Raw genomic sequence first — 21,134 nt, 5'->3', positions numbered from 1 at the left:
TGGCCAGGCTGGTCTCGAATTCCTGATCTCAGGTGATCTGCCTGCCTTGGCCTCCCAAAGTGCTGAGATTACAGGCATGAACCACCGCGCCCCACCTATTTTTTTTCTCTTTACGTTCTGGGTTACATGTGCAGAACATGCAGGTTTGTTACATAGGTATACATGTGTCATGGTGGTTTGCTGCACCCATCAACCCGTCATTTAGGTTTTAAGCCCCACATGGTATTTGTCCTAATGCTTTCCTTCCCCTTGCCCCCCAGACCTTCAACAGGCCTCAGTGTGTGATGTTCCCCTCCCTGTGTCCATGTGTTGTCATTGTTCAACTCCCACTTATGAATGAGAACATGTCGTGTTTGGTTTTATGTTCCTGTGTTAGTTGGCCGAGAATGATGGTTTCCAGCTTCATCCATGTCCCTGCAAAGGACATGCACTCATTTTTTATAGCTACATAGTATTCCATGGTGTATATGTGCCACATTTTCTTAATCCAGTCTATCATTGATGGGCATTTGGGTTGTTTCCAAGTCTTTGCTATTGTAAATATTTAGTGCTGCAATAAACATACGCGTGCATGTGTCTTTATAGTAGAATGATTTAAAATCCTTTGGGTATATACCCAGTAATGGGATTGCTGGATCAAATGGTATTTCTGGTTCTAGATCCTTGAGGAATTGCCACACTTTCACAATGGTTGAACTAATTTACACTCCCACCAACAGTGTAAAAGCATTCCTATTTCTCCACGGCCTCACCAGCATCTGTTGTTCCCTGGATTTTTAATGATCACCATTCTAACTTTTGTGAGATGGTATCTCATTGTGGTTTTGATTTGCATTTGTCTGATGACTAGTGATGATGAGCTTTTTTCATATGTTTGTTGGCTGCATAAATGTCTTCTTTTGAGAAGGGTCTGTTCATATCTGTTGTCCACTTCTTGATGGGTTTTTTTTTTTTTTCTTGTAAATTGGTTTAAGTTCCTTGTAGATTCTGGATATTAGACCTTTGTCAGATGGATAGATTGCAAAAATTTTCTCCCATTCTGTAGGTTGCCTGTTCACTCTGATGATAGTTTCTTTTGCTGTGCAGAAGCTCTTTAGCTTAATTAGATCCCATTTGTCAATTTTGGTTTTTGTTGCAATTGCTTTTGGTGTTTTAGTCATGAAGTTTTTGCCCATGCCTATGTCCTAAATGATATTGCCTAGGTTTTCTTCTAGGGCTTTTATGGTTTTAGGTTTTACATTTAAGCCTTTAATCCATCTTGAGTTAATTTTTGTATAATATGTAAGGAAGGTGTTTTAGACATGAAGTCCTTGCCCATGTCTATGTCCTGAATGGTATTGCCTAGGTTTTCTTCTAGGGTTTTTATGGTTTTAGGTCTAACATTTAAGTCTCTAATCCGCCCTGAATTAATTTTTGTATAAGGTGTAAGGAAGGGATCCAGTTTCAGCTTTCTACATATGGCCAGCCAGTTTTCCCAGCACCATTTATTAAATAGGGAATCCTTTACCCATCTCTTGTTTTTGTCAGGTTTGTCAAAGATCAGATGATGGCTGGGTGTGGTTCCTCACACCTGTAATCCCAGCACTTTGGGAGGCTGAGGTGGGTGGATCACGAGGTCAGGAGATCGAGACCATCCTGGTTAACATGGTGAAACCCCGTGTCTACTAAAAATACAAAAAATTGGCCGGGCGTGGTGGCAGGCGCCTGTAGTTCCAGCTACCCAGGAGGCTGAAGCAGGGGAATGGCATGAGCCTGGGAGGCGGAGCTTGCAGTGAGCCAAGATCACGCCATTGCACTCCAGCCTGGGTGACAGAGCAAGACTCCATCTCAAAAAAAAAAAAAAGATAAGATGGTTGTAGATGTGTGGTATTACTTCTGAGGGCTCCGTTCTATTCCATTGGTCTATATCTCTGTTTTGGTACCAGTACCATGCTGTTTTGGTTACTGTAGCCTTGTAGTATAGTTTGAAGTCAGGTAGCGTGATGCCTCCAGCTTTGTTCTTTTGACTTACAAAAGCCAAAATTGACAAATGGGATCTAATTAAACTAAAGAGCTTCTGCACAGCAAAAGAAACTACCATCAGAGTGAACAGGCAACCTACAGAATGGGAGAAAATTTTTGCAATCTACTCATCTGACAAAAGGCTAATATCCAGAACCTACAAAGAACTCAAACAAATTTACAAGAAAAAAACAAACAACCCCATCAAAAAGTGGGCGAAGAATATGAACAGACACATGTTCATATTCTTTTCTTCTCAAAAGAAGACATGTATGCAGCCAACAGACACATGAAAAAATGCTCATCATCACTCGCCATCAGAGAAATGCCAGTCAAAACCAGAGTGAGATACCATCTCACACCAGTTAGAATGGCGATCATAAAAAAATCAGTAAACAACAGGTCCTGGAGAGGATGTGGAGAAATAGGAACACTTTTACACTGTTGGTGGGACTGTAAACTAGTTCAACCATTGTGGAAGACAGTGTGGCGATTCCTCAAGGATCTAGAACTAGAAATACCATTTGAGCCAGCCATCCCATTACTGGGTATATACCCAAAGGATTATAAATCATGCTGCTATAAAGACACATGCACACGTATGTTTATTGCGGCACTATTCACAATAGCAAAGACTTGGAACCAACCCAGATGTCCATCAACGACAGACTGGATTAAGAAAATGTGGCATATGCACACCATTGAATACTATGCAGCCATAAAAAAGGATGAGTTCATGTCCTTTGTAGGGACATGGATGCAGCTGGAAACCATCATTCTCAGCAAACTATCGCAAGAACAGAGAAGCAAACACTGCATGTTCTCACTCATAGGTGGGAATTGAACAATGAGAACACTTGGACACAGGAAGGGGAACATCACACACTGGGGCCTGTCGTGGGGTGGGGGGAGCGGGGAGGGATAGCATTAGGAGATATACCTAATGTAAATGACGAGTTAATGTGTGCAGCCACCAACATGGCACATGTATACATATGTAACAAACCTGCACATTGTGCACATGTACCCTAGAACTTAAAGTATATAAAAAAAATTAATACATTGAACTTTATCAAAATTAAAAAAAAAAAGATGTAAGGAAGGGATTTGTTTCTGTTTTCTGCATATGGCTAGCCACTTTTCCCAGTACCATTTGCTAAATAGGGAATCCTTTCCCCATTGCTTGTTTTTTGTCAGGTTTGTTGAAGATTATCAATTTGCTTTATCTTTACATGCTTTTCCTATTCTATGTTTAAGACCACATTTCATTAAATCTAGGACACATTATTCTGTGTGAAGTAAAGAAAAAATTCTGCCAATTTTACCATGCCATGCCATCAATTGTTAAAATACAACTGTAGTACAGTAATAAGATGAAAGTATATGTCTTTGAATTGAAGAATTACAGTATTATTATATTAAGGACTCCTATGATAGAATATGACTGAGTATCTATGTATGTATGTATGTATGTATGTATGTATTTATTTTTGAGACAGTCTCACTCCATCACCCAGGCTAGAGTGCAGTGGCACAATCTTGGCTCACTGCAACCACCATCTCCTGGGTTCAAGTGATTCTCCTGCCTCAGCCTCCTGAGTAGCTGGAATTACAAGCATGCACCACCATGCCCAGCTAATTTTTGTATTTTTAGTAGAAATGGGGTTTTGCCATGTTAGCCAGGCTGGTCTCAAACTGTCAAGACCTCAAGTGATCCGCCTTCCTTGGCCTCCCAAAGTGCTGAGATTACAGGTGTGAGCTACCACGCCCAGCCATATGGCTGAATATTTTAACTTCATGACTGATACAGTTAGGCTTTGCATCCCCATCCAAATCTCATCTTGAATTGAAATTCCCATAATCCCCAAATGTCAAAAGAGAGACCAGGTGGAGGTAACTGAATCATGGGGGTGGTTTCCCCTATGCTGTTCTCATGATAGTGAGTTCTCACAAATCTGATGGTTTTATAAGGGCTCTTCCCCCTTCACTTGGCAGTTCTCCTTCCTGCTGCCTTGAAAGAAGGTGCCTTGCTTCCCTGTCACCTTCTGCCATGATTGCAAGTTTCCTGAGGCCTCCCCAGCCATGCTGAACTGTGAGCTAATTAAACCTCTTTCCTTTATAAATTACCCAGTCTTAGACAGTTCTTTATAGCAGTATGAAAATAGACTAATACAATAAATTGGTACTGCAGAGAGTGGGGTGCTGTTATAAAGATACCCAAAAATGTGGAAGTGACTTTGGAACTGGACAACAGGCAGAGGTTGGAACAGTTTGGAGGACTCAGAAGCAGATAGGAGGATGTGGGAAAGTTGGAACTTCCTAGAGACTTGTTGACCAAATGCTGATAGTGATATGGACAATGAAGTCCAGGCTGAGGTGGTCTCAGGTGGAGATTAGGAACTTGCTCAGAACTGGAATAAAGGTGACTCTTGCTGTGCTCTACAAAGAGAGAGACTGGTGCCATTTTGCTTCTGCCCTAGAGATCTGTGGAACTTTGAACTTGAGAGACATAATCAGAAATTGGAACTTATGGGAAGCAGAACATTGAAGTTTGGAAAATTTGCAGCCTGATTATGCAGTAAAAAGGCAAAAACTCATTTTCTGGAGATAAATTCAAGCAGGCTGCAGACATTTGCATAAGTAACGAGAAGTCAAATGTTAATTACCAAGACAATGGGGAAAATGTCTCCCGGGCATATCAGAGGTCTTCGTAGCAGCCCCTCCCCTCACAGGCCCAGAGGCCTAGGAGGAAAAACGGTTTTGTGGGCCAGGCGCAGGGCCTTGCTGCTTTGTGAATATCAGGACTTGGTGCCCTGCATCCCAGCCTTGGCTCAAAGGGGCTAACGTATAGCTCAGGCTGTTGCTTCAGAGGGTGCAAGCCCCAAACCTTGGTGGCTTACACGTGGTGTTGGGCCAGCAGTTGCACAGAAGTCAAGAATTGAGATTTGGGAACTTCTGCCTAGATTTCAGACAATGTATGGAAATGTGTGGATGTCCCTGCAGAAGTTTGCTGTAGGAGTGTAGCCCTCATGGATTACCTCTGCTAGGGCAGTGAGGAAGGGAAATGTGGGGTTGGACCCCCAACACACAGAGTCCCCACTGGGTACTCCCTAGTGTAGCTGTGAGAAGAGGGCCTCTGTCCTCCAGACCCCAGAATGGTGGATTCACTAACAGCTTGTACTGTTACCTAGAAAAGCTGCAGACACTCAGCACCAGCCTGTGAAAGCAGTGGGGAGAGGGGCTGTACCCTACAAAGTCACAGGGGCAGAGCTGCCCAAAGCTGTGGGAGCCCCTCTCTTACATCAGCATGTCCTGGATGTGACACATGGAGTCAAAGGAGATCATTTTGCAACTTTAAGTTAGCCAGGCACAGTGGCTAACACCTGCAGTCCCAGTACTCTGGGAGGCCAAGGCGTATGGATCACCTGAGGTCAGGAGTTGGAGACCAGTGTGGCCAACATGGTGAAACCCTGTCTCTACTAAAAATACAAAATTAGCTGGGCATGGTGGCAGGCACCAATAATCCCAGCTACTTGGTAGGCTGAGGCTAGAGAATCGCTTGAACCCAGGAGATGGAGGTTGCAGTGAGATGAGATCATGCCATTGCACACCAGCTTGGCCAACAAGAGCAAAACTCCATCTCAAAAAATAAAAATAAAAATAAAAATGACTGCCTCACTGGATTTTGGACTTGCATGGGGCTTGTAGCCCCTTCATTTTGGCCAATTTCTTCTATTTAGAACAGGTGTATTTACCCAATGCCTGTACTCCTATGGTATTTAGGAAGTAACTAACTTGCTTTGGATTTTAGAATCTCATAGGTGAAAAGGACTTGCCTTGTCTCAGATGAGACTTTGGACTTGGACTTTTGGGTTAATGCTAGAATGAATTAAAACTCTGGGGGACTGGCCGGGCGCAGTGGCTCAAGCCTGTAATCCCAGCACTTTGGGAGGCCCAGACGGGCGGATCACGAGGTCAGGAGATCAAGAACATCCTGGCTAACACGGTGAAACCCCGTCTCTACTAAAAAAACACAAAAAAACTAGCCGGGCGTGGTGGCGGGTGCCTGTAGTCCCAGCTACTCAGGAGGCTGAGGCAGGAGAATGGCGTAAACCCAGGAGGCGGAGCTTGCAGTGAGCTGAGATCCGGCCACTGCACTCCAGCCTGGGCGACAGAGCGAGACTCCGTCTCAAACAAAACAAAACTCTGGGGGACTGATTGGATTTGAAATGTGAAAGGGACATGAGATTTGGGAGGGGTCAGGGTGGACTGATATGGTTAGGCTTTGTGTCCTCACCCAGACTTCATCTTGAACTGTAATCCCCATAATCCCCACATGTCAAGGGAGAGACCAAATGAAGGTAACTGAATCATGGGGGTGGTGTTCTTGTGATAGTGAGTGAGTTCTCATGAGATCTGATGGTTTCATAAGGGGCTCTCTCCCCTTTGCTTGGCACTTCTCCTTCCTGTCACCCTGTGAAGAAGATGTCTTGCTTCCCCTTCACCTTCTACCATGATTGTAAGTTTCCTGAGGCCTCCTCAGCCATGCTGAACTGTGAGTCAATTAAACCCCTTTCCTTTATAAATTATCTAGTTTTGGGCAGTTCTTTATAGCAGTATGAAAATGGACTAATACAGTGACTATTTTGTCAAGACTTTCTTGAAGTATTTACTGAGGGAGGCTGAGCATGGTGGTTCACGTCTGTAATCCTACAACTTTGGGGGTCCGAGGCAGGTGGATCACCTGAGATCAGGAGTTCAAGACAAGCCTGGCCAACTTGGTGAAACTCCATCTCTACTAAAAATACAAAAATTAGCTGGGCCTGTTCCCAGTTGCCTATAATCCCAGCTATCAGGAGGCTGAGGCAGGAGAACCACTTGAACCCAGGAGGCAGAGGTTTCAGTGAGCTGAAATGGTGCCACTGCACTCCAGCCTGGGAAACAGAGTAAGACTGTTTCAATAAATAAATAAATAAATAGCATTTATTTTGGGAGGGAGGGAGGGAGAAAAAACCATGTGAAGATTTTTTTCACTTTTAGTTACTTTTCTTTTCATAATGAATTTCAGTTAGGTATATTGAATTTTTTTTTCAATTTTTTTTTAGACAGAGTCTCGCTAGGAGGCGGAGGTTGCAGTGAGCCAAGATCATGCCACTGCACTCCAACCTGGGTGACAGAGGGAGACCCCATCTCAAAACAAACAAACAAACAAAAAACTTCTTGAAATTTAAAGTGCCACTCCAGTGAACACACAAACGATAAGAAAGCAAAACAGCCTTACTGCTGATATGGAGAAAGCTTTAGTGGTCTGAATGGATCAAACCAACCACAACATTCCCTTAAGCCAAACCCTAATCCAGAGCAAGGCCCTAAGTCTCTTCAATTCTATGAAGGTTCAGAGAGGTAAGGCAGCTGCAGAAGAAAAGTCAAAAGCTACCAGAGGTTGGTTCATGAGGCTGAGGGAAAGCTACCATCTCTATAACATAAAAGTACAACATGAAGCAGCAAGTGTTGATGGAGAAGCTGCAGCAAGTTACCCAGGAAATCTAGCTAAGATGATGATGAAGGTGGCTACACTAAACAACAGATTTTCCATATAGGCAAAACAGCCTTCTATTAGAAGAAGATGCCATCTAGGACCTTCATAGCTAGAAAGGAGACTTCAATGCCTGGCTTCAGCGGTTCAAAGGACAGGCTAACTCCCTTGTTAGGAGCTAATACAGCTGCTGACTTTAAGACAAAGCCAATGTCCATATACTAGTCTGAAAATTTTAGGGCCATTAAAGAATTATGCTGGCCGGGCGCGGTGGCTCAAGCCTGTAATCCCAGCACTTTGGGAGGCCGAGACGGGCGGATCACGAGGTCAGGAGATCGAGACCATCCTGGCTAACACGGTGAAACCCCGTCTCTACTAAAAACTACAAAAAACTAGCCGGGCGATGTGGCGGCGCCTGTAGTCCCAGCTACCCGGGAGGCTGAGACAGGAGAATGGCGTGAACCCGGGAGGCGGAGCTTGCAGTGAGCTGAGATCTGGCCACAGCACTCCAGCCTGGGTGACAGAGCGAGACTCCGTCTCAAAAAAAAAAAAAAAAAAAAAAAAAAAAAAAAAAAAAAAAAGAATTATGCTAATCATGCTCTGCCTGTACTCTAGAAAGGGAACAACAAGGCCAGGATGACAGCACTTCTGTTTACTGCATAGTTTATTGAATATTTGAAGCCCACTGTGAAGATCTACTGCTCAGAAAAAAAGGATTCCCAGGGCTGGGTGCGGTGGCTCATGCCTGTAGTCCCAGCACTTTGGGAGGCTGAGGCAGGTGGATCACAAGGTCAGGAGTTCAAGACCAGCCTGGCCAAGATGGTGAAACCCTGTCTCTACTAAAAATACAAAAATTAGCTGGGTGTGCTGGCAGGCACCTGTAATCCCAGCTACTCGGGAGGCTGAGGCAGAGAATTGCTGGAACCCGGGAGGCAGGGGTTGCAGTGAGCCAAGATCGTACCATTGCACTCCAGCCTGGGTGACTGGGCGAGACTCCGTCTCAAGGAAAAAAAAAAAAAAAAAGGATTCCCTTCAAAAGATTACTGCTCATTGACAATCCACCTGGTCTCCCAAGAGCTCTAATGGAGATGTACAAGGACATGAATGTTGTTATTATGCCTGCTAACATGCATTCTGCAGCCCCTGGATAAAGAAGTAATTTCAACATTCAAGCCTTGTTATGTCCATCACTGCCACGATTCCTCTGATGGAGCTGGGCAAAGTCATTGAAAACCTTCTGGAAAAGATTTGCCATTCTAGATGCGATTAAGAACGTTCATGATTTATGGGAGGAGGTTAAAATATCTACATTAACAGGAGTTTGGAAGAAGTTGATTCCAGCCCTCCTGGCTGACTTTAAGGGGTTCAAGACTTCAGTGGAGGAAGTAACTGCAAATGTGGCGGAAACAGCAAGAGAACTAGAATTAGAAGTGGAGCCTGAAGATGTGACTTAATTGCTGTAGACTGATAATCAAACATGAACGGATGAAAAGTTGCTTCTTATGGATGTAAAGAAAGTGGTTTCTTGAGATGGAATCTATTCCTGGGGAAGATTCTGTGAACATTGTTGAAATGACAACAAAGGATTTAGAATAGTCCACAAACTTAGTTGATAAAGCAGTGGCAGTGTTTGAGAGGATTGCCTGCAATTTTGAAAGAAGTTCCACTGTGGGTAAATATGCTAGCAAACAGCATCATCCTAAAGGCCATCAATGATAGACTGGATAACAAAAATGTGGCCTAGCACCTAGTGATCATTCAATAAATATTTATTGACTCACAGAATGGAAAAAAGATCATGAATATTTAGTTCAAATAGTGATAATTATGAGGCATATTATGAGAACATATAACACACTATAATTTTAATACCTCAATCCTCAAATTATAATTAACCTCAAATTACCTTTACAGTTTTAATATATACAGCCATACCTCAGAGATATTGCAAGTTCAGTTCCAGATCAAAAAAGTGGTTCAGTTCCACAAAAAAGTGAGTATCACAATAAAGCAAGCCATGTCAATTATTTGTTTTCCCAATGTACATAAAAGGTATGGAGAATGGTATGGAGAATGGTTAAGAGCAGAAAGTGGGAGACTAGTTGTTGTAGTCCAGTTAGTTGATAATGAGAGATTCGACTAGGTAGAGTCAGTAGAAATGAAAAGAAATTAGTGAATTAGAGATACACATTAGATGCAAAAACCAATAGGTCGTGCTCATGAACTAGATTTAAGAGTTGGGGGTAGGGGAAGGGAGGAGAGGGAGTAATTAAGGAAAACTCCCATGTTTCTGCCTTGAGCAGTTGGGTGGATAATCATGCCAATTACCAAATCTGGGGAGAATGAAAGAAAAAGAGCTGGGAGAAAAATCAAATTATAGATATAACTTTGAGATATTCTATAGGCTGAGCACAGTGGCTCATATCTGTAATCTCAGCACTTTGGGAGGCCAAAGCGAAAGGATTGCTTGAGCCCAAGAGTTTGAAACCAGCCTGGGCAACATAACAAGACCTTAATTTTAAAAAAATAATAAATGGCCAGGAGCAGGGGCTCACGCCAGCACTTTGGGAGGCCGAGGTGGGCGGATCACAAGGTCAGGAGTTCAAGACCAGCCTGGCCAACATGGTGAAACCCTGTCTCTACTAAAAAGACAAGTAGGCCGGGCTCGGTGGCTCAAGCCTGTAATCCCAGCACTTTGGGAGGCCAAGACGGGCGGATCACGAGGTCAGGAGATCGAGACCATCCTGGCTAACACGGTGAAACCCCGTCTCTACTTAAAAAATACGAAAAACTAGCCAGGCGAGGTGGCGGGCGCCTGTAGTCCCAGCTACTTGGGAGGCTGAGGCAGGAAAATGGCATAAACCCGGAAGGCAGAGCTTGCAGTGAGCTGAGATCCGGCCACTGCACTCCAGCCTGGGTGACAGAGTGAGACTCCGTCTCAACAAAATAAATAAATAAATAAAAAAAGACAAGTAGCTGGGCGTGGTGGCAGGCGTCTGTAATCCCAACTACTCGGGAGCCTGAGGCAGGAGAATTGCTTGAACCCGGGAGGTAGAGGTTGCAGTGAGCCAAGATCATGCCACTGCACTCCAGCCTGGGTGACAGAGCAAGACTCCATCTCAAAAAAAAACAAAAAGTTATATATATGAATTTTTGTTCATTCCTACTTAAGCAGTGGAGGAAAAGAGTATATATATAGCTTTTTTTTTTTTTAAAGGAGATATCCTACAGATATATCAATACAGAGATAAAAGCATCTGGAGCTTAGAAAAAATTTCTAACCTAGGAATATAATTTAGGAATCACCAGCATAGAGATGGTACTCAAAGCCAAGGAATGGATGAAATCGCCTAAATAGAGACTAGTGGGAACCCCAGGAATGCCCTTGAAGATTCCAGTATTTATACGGGGTTGTGGAGGAGGAACTAACAAAGGAGGCTTAGGAGCAGTAGCTAGAATATAGAAAGAAAATCAAGTGTTGTGTGATTTTCTAAGAAATGAGAGTTTTTCCAGAAAGGGGCAGAGTGGTCAACTGAATCACATGCTACTGAGAGTTTGAGTGAGATTCAGTTTGGTAACCTAAAGGTTGTAGGTAGCCATGATCAGAGCTATTTCAGTGGCGTGGGAATGGAGATGAGGCTACGGAGACAGCACACATAGACAAACTATGAAGATGAGGAAAAAAATGAGGGAATCACTGGAGAAGGATGTGTGGTTCAGGAAGGAATTTTTTTTTTTTTTTTTTTAAGATAGAAGGTATAAAATCGTATCATGTGCAGTAGACAGTAAGCTAGTAACACTACAGAAAGACAGGAAGATCAACGAGTGAAGTACACAAAGGGTGAGAGGGGATAGGATCCAGGGTACATGTATCGGCCTCTGATAGATGGGTCACTTAATCATTTTACAGATGGGAAGAAAACAGATACAGAACCAGGTAGGTTTGTAAGTTTGGCCATATACTTTACTTGATGTTATCAGCTGAAAATGAAAGGTTTGAGGAGGAAAGAATGGAATATAATAGTCATTGTTGGGGCTACAAGAGAAGTGTCTGAGGGAAACTCAGCAGGCTTGCCAGGCAGGTGATCGTTTAGAGTTACTGTGATTCACTTAAAGGGAAAAGAAGAAATGCCAGTTGTGTGATTTTCTGCCTAGCAGCCTTCGTGCCAGCACAAGGTGAATGGTTGGGTTCGTGCAGAGTTGAGGTTTTGATAAGTGAGTGTGGCAGAGTGGTGCTGAGGGGCAAAGGAGTGGGGGGACTGACTAAAGGGAGGGACTTTTAAGCTGGTTAACGAAGAAAGTGAATTAGAGAAAGCAGATTGGAGGTCTCTGAAGTAGACCTGAAACATGTGAGCAAGTGAACTGGAAGCACAGGAGGTAGAGTAGGGGAGTGGGTTGTGGTTTTGAAGTGAGTGGGAACTCAAGGTTTTGAAGTAAGTTTCTGGTGATATTAGTTTCCTGTGACTGTGGGATGTATGGCTGAGGCGGAAGGGAAAGGTGGGACATCGCAAGGGAGTTAAATGAGTCATCCACATGAAAATCACTGAATGTCAGGTATTAGGGAAGAAAGGAAGATTTTGAGCAAAGTGCTGAGAGCTGCTGGTTGACTATAGAAGGAGAAGGACAGTAAAACCAGGTGGCACTGAGCATCAAAGGAGAAAGGATTTTTACCAAAAGGGAAGCATGGGCAAGAATGGTCTGGAAGCAGCAGAGGGGCAGCAAGCTAGGCTCTGATTATGTCTTGTGACACTGTGTATATGGGATGTTTGGGAAAAAATAGCTTCATTTTGGAGAGGCACAAGGAAAGCAGTGTTCTTAAGGGATAGCAAGCTTTCAGAGAAGGTCAGGTAGGAAAGGAAGCAGTCAGAAGTCTGAGGCTGTTCTTATGAGGCTCTAGGAAGGTGGGCACTGCCTGGCACAGTTGCTAGACTGTACTCTTGGCCTGTCACATTAAGTACTTGTTCAATGAATTAATGAATAAAAGAGAAGAGCTTATCTCCTCATGGTCAATTTTTAAATTGAAGTAAAATATACATAAAATCTACTTATTTTAACTATTTTAAAATGTTCAGTTCAGTGTGTTAAGTACATTCACATTCACACTGTTGTGCAACCATCACCACTGTTCATCTCCAGAGCTTTTTCATCTTCCCAAACTGAAACTGCGTACCCATTAAACAATAACTCCTCATTTCCTCCTCTACTCCTCCTGGGAACCATCACTCTACTGCCTCTATGAATTTGACTATTCTAGGTACCTCATATAAGTGGAATAATACATTTGTCCTTTCATGACTGGCTTATTTCACTTAGCATAATGTTCTCAAGGTTCATCCATATTGTACATGTATTAGAATTTCCTTCCTTTATAAGGCTGAATAATATCCTATTGTATGTAAATACAATGTTTTGTTTATCCATTCACCTGTCAATGGACATTTCTGTTGCTTCCACCTTTGGCTATTGTGAATTACACTGCTATGAACGTGGGTGTGCTAATATCTCTTTAAGACCCTGCTTTCAATTCTTTTGGGTATATACCCAGAAGTGAAATTGCTGTATCATACAGTAATTGTTTACTCTTTTTGATGCCGCCATCCTGTTTTCCACAGTGGGTGCACCATTTTCCATTCCCAACAGTGCACAAAGCTTCTAATTTCTCCACATCCTCTCCAACACCTGTCATTTTGTTTTTTATTTTTATAATAAATCTTTGTGGGTGTGAGGTGGTAACTCATCGTAGTTTTGATATGTATTTTTGTAATGATTAGTGATGTTGAACATCTTTCTCATGTGCTTATTGGTCGTTTGTTTTTCTTTAGAGAAATGACTTTAGTTCTCCGCCTATTTTTTAATGATTATTTTCTTACGGTGGATTTATAGACCCCTTTATCAGAGATACGATTTGCAAGTATTTTCTCCCATTCCATTGGTTGTCTTTTCACTGTTGGTTGTATTGTTTTATGCAGTTTTAAATTTTGATGTGGTCCCATTTATGTATATTTTCTTTTGGTGCCTGTACTTTTGATGTCACATTCAGGAAATCATTGCCAAATCCAAAGTGAGTCTGTCCTTTCCCCTAGAATGGTCTTGAAACCCTTCCATAGATTTATGTTGTCTGCCTTTATGTGAATGGGTTAAACAACTGAGAAATGTACTACAATGTCTTTATCTTTGATCATCCACTTAACATGTATCAAATAAAGATTTGTGTTTCCCTACTTTCCAGTACCTTTTCTCCCTACTCCTGTCACCTCCTCACATCAGTAGTCAGCTTCAAAACTATAATGACTATTTCAGAAGACAAATTTCTAGTTCTAAACTTTATAAACATCAACATACTTCTTCCATTGGCCCTGGTACCAATGTTTGTGCATTTACTGAACCTGCTTTCTGGGTTTCAGAAAACAAGAGTCAGAGTTCAATAATGATTATTGAAATACTCTTCTGAATAGGTCAAAACTTAATTTTTTAACTTTTATTTTTCACAGAACCACATGGGCTTGGGCTTAATTTTTATGATTCCAATAAAATATTTTGGTTGAAAATGTGATTTCATATTTGTCATTTTAAGCAGTATTTGTCATTTACACTCTATTATCTTCTTCATTTAGGGGCCACTGTATTTTGTGTTGCTCCGAATGCAATATTTCCATTTGAACTGTATAATGAAGAATACTTAGAGCAAAGGGATCTCTATCTAACTCAGTGCCAACAACAGCTGGAACAATTTATTGCCACATATGGACCTGGGACAACTATTTTCTCTAGTGATGAATAAACAATTTGAGGAATTTTTGTTCATTCCTACTTAAGCAGTGAAGAAAAAGTGTGAGTATTTTGAAAGTGACTTTGAAGTAATGCTTTGATAATACTTTGTACAGGAATATATTACAATACTATTTTTAAAAATATAAAATATAGTCCCCTCAAAACTAATTGCTAATGTGATAAATACTAATCCAAACCTCTAAAACCAACAGAATTTTAAAACTTAGAACAATGTGGACAATTTAAAGTGATAAAGTTGTCAAGGAGAATACTATAAAGAAAAACTGGTTAGCCCAGAATACCAGTGGTGAACAGATAAAAATGTAAAGAATGTTGCAATTTAAGCAGTGTGTAAAATGTCAACCTTTATGTAGTTCACTCTACTGTCACAAGATGGCAATAACTCTTTACCTACAAATTAAAACATTTTTCTTCACTAGTGAACTTGCTAAACTCATGACTAAATATTTTATATAACCTCAAGTTTCAAATGTAAGGCCTTTTTCATGCTTTATTACTAGCATGCCCATTACATACTACTGTTTTAGAAGCCCTAAATCTGGAATCAGGAAAAGCCTTGGAAGTTTTCATGTATATGCCAGGTTAAATGAAAAAAATACTTTACACGGAATCAAGGAGCCATTAACTTATAAAGTGGCTCTCTAACCCTAACTGGTTACAAGAAAGGTTCCAAAAGGCAAAGAAACCAACTTGCAAATCTAGTCCTCATTTTTGGAGGGAAGATATCTGCTCTGAAGATAGGGGCATCATGAGAAAACAAATCTACCTTGTAAAATTTACAAATCCTTTTTAGTTCAGTTTCCATAACTTTAGTAAAAGATCAGTTCTATTCACAGAAAAGCAAAATGTCATTACCAAATTGCCACTTTATTAACCAAGATGCTACCATGCATCAATTCTTTCAAAATTGGTCCCTTAACAGAGATGCTTTAACTATACAGCTGGACCTCTCATTCTCCACAGGACCCAGAGGAAGTTGTTCAGTATTATTGAATACCTACTAGTAGCAGCGAGATAACAGTATTAGTTTTCAGAAGCCAAAGGTAGTATTTTTGTTTTCTGAGACAGGGTCTTGCTCTGTCACCCAGGCTGGAGTGCAGTGGCACGATCTTGGCTCACTGCAACCTCCACCTCCCAGGTTCAAGCGATTCTCCTGCCTCAGTCTCCCAAGTAGCTGGGATTACAGGTGCACTCCACCATGACCGGCTAATTTTTGTCTTTTTAGTAGAGACAGGGTTTCACCATGTTGGCCAGGCTGGTCTCGAACTCCCGACCTCAGGTGATCTGCCTGCCTTGGCCTCCCAAAGTGCTGGGATTACAGGTATGAGCCAACACACCTGGTGACAAAGGTAGTCTTCAGCAAAATATTTACACATTACAGTTCTATAATGTTAAGACGTTTATTTTGTGCTTCTCAAATACTGCATTTCAAACATGTCTGGCTCTCTATGGGGTGAAGGCAAAACACATTCCTATTTTATGAAACTAGGATCCTTTTACTATTGGAAAGTTTAAAAAGTTTTTAATTTTTTTTTGAGACAGGGGCTGTCACCCAGTTTGGAGGGCAGTGGCGCCATCTCAGCTCCCTGCAGCCTTGACCTTGCTAGCAATTCTCCCACTTTAGCCCTCCGAGTAGCTGGGACTACAGGGACATGCTACCACCCTCGGCTAACTTTTGTGTTTTTTTGTAGAGATGGGATTTCGCCATGTTTCTCAGGCTGGTCTCAAGTTATCCTCCCATCTCTGTACCTCAGCTTCCCAAAGTGTTGGGATTACAGGAGTGAGCCACCATGCATGGCACAAAGATGGCTTTTATTTACTTCTCTATATTTATATATACATATTTATATGTAGCTGTCACCCAAACTGTAGTGTACTGATGCAATCATAACTCACTGCCACCTTAATCTCCCCAGCTCAAAAAACCCAACCTCAGTCTCAAAGATAGTTACTTTGCCACAAAAAATTTTAAATGTTTAAGTTTCTCATTACAAAGGTTGCATTTACTAGTCTTTTATTTCAGTGCCTAAAGAGTAGAAGTGTATATTCAGAAACAAACAATTATGGGAGGTGATTCATTAATATTAAATATGATGCCAATGGTATTTTAAAGGTTATTGGAGAATTAGAAGGGGGTAGGGTGCGGGATGAAAAATTAATGGGTGCAATGTACACCATTCAGGTAATGGCTGCACAAAAAGCTCAGACTCCAAATTACTTCATATACCTATGCAACAGAACTGCACTTGTACCCCCCAAGTCTATACTGAGGGAAGTGACTAAGACGTTGCTATACAGGTTTTATACCATTTATCATATACAAATTATAACCTTGGTGAAAGGAACTTATAAGCTAGTACTCAACAGGAGAAAAGATTTAGCTCTAAGCCTTCACCCAGATATAAATTCAGCTTTAGAATTCTTGCCAATTTAGTCCTAGACAGATTGGCCTACCCAGTCATTTCTCTTAACATAGCATATTGCTTAGTTATTACATGTACTAGTATTAGGATGACTTTTTTGTTCACAAAGATGAAAGTAAACTGAATAAAAAAGGTGAAACCTTTATCTGTAAGGAGGAATTTGATTGCTATTTGGCATTAAAGAGCTTTAAGATTCCAACCATCTGGTACAACAGCAAACTCTGAAGGGGAGCCAGACAGCGAACCTAGAGATACAAGCAATGTCTCCCCAGCTGTCAGCCTCAATGAGAATCACCCATAAATAATCTAATTATTCACAAGATGATATAATCTTTCAAATATGTTCAAAACAGGTCTGACTAGTGACTATGAGAATGGAGCTATTTAGAATTGATTTAAAAGAAAACACTTTATTGTTCAGCAATTAAAACAGCCAAATACGTATTTTTCTCCATAATTTATTGTGATGTTATCAACATCAAGTAAAATGCTCATTTTCATCATTTGCTTCTGTTCATGTTTTCTTGAACAAGTCGTCAATTTTCCTTCCAAAATGTTGCATGCCACACCTCCAAAACAAAGTCAGAAACCAACAGTGAAAATCATTCCATACTCAAAGTTCTCATATAACCTCAATATTCACAAGTCGCCCCTCAAAAAATTAATGTTGAGAATACCCCACATGCAAAAGCAACTTCAACAAGAATCGGCCCCCACCCTTTGAAGTTTATCAGATACTTTCTGAACTATCAGCAGATATAGTTGCTTGACAAATCACTTACTTGAGGCAACGAACCAGAAGTATTTTTAAACATGACAGCTAAGAACATTCATCTACAGCAACCTATATGCTAAAAAGAAAGAATATTCACCCTTAATTAAATTATTGCCTTACATACATGTCAGTAATTAACCAATGTACATTACTGGCATCTCAGTCTTAAAATTATTTCTTCAAAGACACCCTCAGCTGGGTAAACGGCAAAAAGTAATTTAAGTCATCACTGTGCCAGCTATTAAACCTATCTGTCAAGAATACATCACATAACTAAAATTAATTAAATTTAGGTACCTCAATACATGACGTGTGATCCTAGTCGTTTTTTCACAGCCTTCTACAAGTTTTTGGAAAACATTTGTCATGATGACCTTCATACACCTTCACCGCAAAGGCTTTCTTGCACCTGGAAATTAAATATTACATTTCGAATTCCCATTTTTATTTGCATTTTGTTTGGTATCTTATATGTAGGAATGGTCCAAGAAGAGACTCTCATTCCTTTAGGAACTGTACTTGCAACCTACCTTTCAGACTCCCAACTCACTTTTTAATAAAAAAGTACTATTATTCTAGTACCTGTTTCTGCTTTTTTGATAGTCAATACTGACAAACCCAAACCTCTGTAACTATGTTTGTCTGATTAGCACCTAATAATTCCACAAATTAGCTTATTCCAAACTGGAAACAGGAGCCATTAGCACTGGCAGGAAAACGGTGGAAACATTTTATGATATCCTTCACTGTGGCAGTTTTGACTTTAAGACACAATGGTCATAGCGAGTACACAGCCATTGCTTTTCTCACAGCTCGACAAGGATGAGCTATGAGCCAGGTTAGATGTATAAAAACTGGCGTGAAGACCTTCACCTAAAAACATTAAAACAGCAAACCTAGCAGTTTTAGAGCAGGGATACCTATGTTGGCATTTTTACTGGACACATGCCTGTAAAATTAAGTCCCAAGTTAACAAAACACTGCAAAGAACATGGACCGGGGTAAAAAATCATGTGATACAGCAGCCCAGGAGAATACATCATTGAGCCAGGCAGTAATAGGAAATGATTTATTAAGACATACAAGGTTGGACCTTGCAAAACAATCATTTTCATGTGCTGAAATGCTGAAAATATTTCACACAATCAATATTAGGAATATAAATTACTGGTTTTGAGTAATTAAAAAAATTAACTGAAACAAAAATGTTTCAGTTTAATATTATGATTCACAGGAACTGTAGACAACAACATGCATAATCCTGTCTTTACAAAACCTAAAAAATGGGCCAGACACGGTTTCTCACACCTGTAATCCTAGCACTTTGTGGGGGCTGGGGCGGGTGGATCACCTGAGGTCGGGAGTTCTAGACTAGCCTGGCAAAACCCCGTCTCCACTAAAAATACAAAAATGAACTGGGCGTGAGGGTGGGTGCCTGTAATCCCAGCTACTTGGGGAGAATCGCTTGAACCTGGGAGGTGGAGGCTGCAGAGATCGTGCCACTGCACTCCAGCCTGTACGCGAGACTCCATCTCAAAAAAGCAACAAAAAAACCCAAAGCTATCCACGCCACCCCCTCCCCCACAAAAACCAAAAGACTGAAGGGCACAAAATTCCAAATGGTGGGTACCTATGAATAGGAAGCAGGGGAATGTAAACAACAGATACTCCAGTATTGGTAATATCATAGTTCTCAAATGTATCGGTGGATTCTTTTGTATTATGCTTGAGAACTTTCTTGGACTACCAATTTTATCAATTATTTCGTTTGGAAATTTTTAGAAGTCCCAGCACTTACCAGTGAAAACAGAATTCAAGCTACTGAAGCCTCAAAAATAAGAATACCAAAAATATTTCAAGTATAAGCCATGACATTCGTCCTCTTGACAGTTAACGATTATTTCGCACGAAGCAATGCATTTCAAATTTGAAGAAAAAAAAAAACCACCTATACTAAGTCTCACCGATGAAATTTTAAAATTTGTTTCTATGGCCGGGCGCGGTGGTTCACGCCTGTAATCCCAGCACTTTAGGAGGCCTAGCCGGGTGGATCACGAGGTCAGGAGCTCAAGACCAGCCTGGCCAAGATGGTGAAACCCTGTCTCTACTAGAAATACAAAAATTAGCCGGGCCTGGTGGCAGGCACCTGTAATCCCAGCTACTCGGGAGGCTGAGGCAGAAAACTGCTTGAACCCTGGAGGTGGAGGATTCAGTGAGCCAAGATCCAGTCACTGCACTCCAGCCTGGGCGACAGAACAGACTCTGGCTCAAAAAAAAAAAAAAAAAAAAAAGTTTCTGAATAGCTAACAGGTTTTTCCAGCCTCCCAGTTGCTGACCGGTTTCTTCTGTATTATGTCCAGAAATACACATCTCTATGTAAATACAAGTATCTCCGTGTGTAGCAGGCATTTAGCCTAACGGCCTTCCATACTTGCACGTGTTGTTCTCCGACCTCCATGCCTTGACTTTAGAGCGTATTATGAAGGAAGGTCCAGGAACAAATACCGACTAGTTTTACGAATGGGTCGAGACTAGTTATGACTCAGTAAACTGCGCTTATTACAATTTCAAAGCCACTCACAAAGTACGGTCAAGTAAGGATCGTCCTGACAACTAACGGATAATCACCTTCCTATTTATAAAATGCTCCCTTTTAAGGAAAACAAGCTGCCTACTAAGAGCCTGAAACCGCCAAGGCCGCACGCACAACTTAGATGGGGACACAAGAGAGATCTGGCCAAGGCCGGGTGGAGCACGAAGCCCCGCGGCGGTCCCTTGCAGGCACCTCCTTAAGTCAGAAGGCCCTTCACCAGTTTCTGAGCAGCGGACAGTGAACCGGTGTTGACGGATCAAGGTCAGCTAGGCCACCCAGGTGGTTACTGACAAAACGCGACTGCGCAGATGGCTTGTGGGGAAAGCTCGTGGGCCTTGGGGGCGCCGGGAGCGTAGCCTTTTGGCCTACGCAGCAGCCGCCCGCTCCGCTGCACCAGGGAAAGGGACAGGGGCCGCGCTCTGCACCCACATGGCGGAGGAACCCGGCACATAGAGGAGGAGTACCTAAGACCGCGATCACTCTCACCTCGCAGAGCACAGCTACGGGCCCGCAGGCTCCGCCGCCGCCACCACACCAGCATGACAGACGGTTCTTCGCGCTTCTTCCTCCCTCGCCGGTCGCGCGGGAAAGGAAGAGCGACATCTGAGGGCAGCTCTTAGGCACTCCGGTGGCCCCGCCTCTTCCGGTACGCGGCCCCGCCCCTCCCCTGGTGAAAAGAGGGAGTGAGTGCCGGGGCTCTGGGAAGGGGGCGGAGGGGAGATGAGACCGGCACCTCAGTCCTCCTCCCTAGTTGAGCCGTGCGGCGACGCCGTGTGCCGCACATTAAGTTTATGTGGGGGCTTTGTGACTTCCCGCAGGGGCTTTCCAGGCTCAGGAATACCTCTGCTAGAGCTTGTCGATGATTAATCTACCAGTTTGCAGTGGATGCAAACGAGCAGTATATACCCTAAAAGGCCGGGCGCGGTGGCTCAAGCCTGTAATCCCAGCCCTTTGGGAGGCCTAGGCGGGAGGATCACCCGAGGTCGGCAGTTCGAGACCAGCCTGTCCAACATG

At 42.2% G+C, this 21,134-nt stretch overlaps 1 protein-coding gene, 1 long non-coding RNA gene and 1 other non-coding gene across 3 annotated transcripts in view; 1 reads left to right on the top strand and 2 right to left on the bottom strand.

Annotated features, from left to right (window-relative positions):
• The window catches only part of MCMDC2 (minichromosome maintenance domain containing 2), a 50,934-nt gene extending 36,490 nt beyond the window's left edge, over positions 1 to 14,444 (top strand). Inside the window, exon 15 of the mRNA XM_030937305.1 lies at positions 14,152 to 14,444. Within this exon, the coding sequence (XP_030793165.1) occupies positions 14,152 to 14,318 (167 nt within the window). The 3' untranslated portion in view covers positions 14,319 to 14,444. The remainder of the gene's footprint in view (positions 1 to 14,151) is intronic.
• A 2,455-nt stretch (positions 14,445 to 16,899) lies between these two features.
• On the bottom strand, positions 16,900 to 20,741 carry LOC104668804. Its single transcript, XR_748891.2, has 4 exons — positions 20,607 to 20,741; positions 17,825 to 17,936; positions 17,535 to 17,603; positions 16,900 to 17,321 (listed from the first exon to the last, which is right to left on the bottom strand). It is a non-coding gene; the product is annotated as an uncharacterized LOC104668804 (long non-coding RNA).
• LOC115899811 lies at positions 17,678 to 17,766 on the bottom strand. The gene has a single exon (XR_004059414.1). It is a non-coding gene; the product is annotated as a small nucleolar RNA SNORD87 (small nucleolar RNA).
• Positions 20,742 to 21,134: the final 393 nt, after the last annotated feature.

This window comes from Rhinopithecus roxellana, chromosome 9 (assembly GCF_007565055.1).
Source record: "Rhinopithecus roxellana isolate Shanxi Qingling chromosome 9, ASM756505v1, whole genome shotgun sequence".
Lineage (NCBI taxonomy): Eukaryota > Metazoa > Chordata > Mammalia > Primates > Cercopithecidae > Rhinopithecus > Rhinopithecus roxellana.
This window is presented reverse-complemented; position numbering and strand designations above follow the sequence as displayed.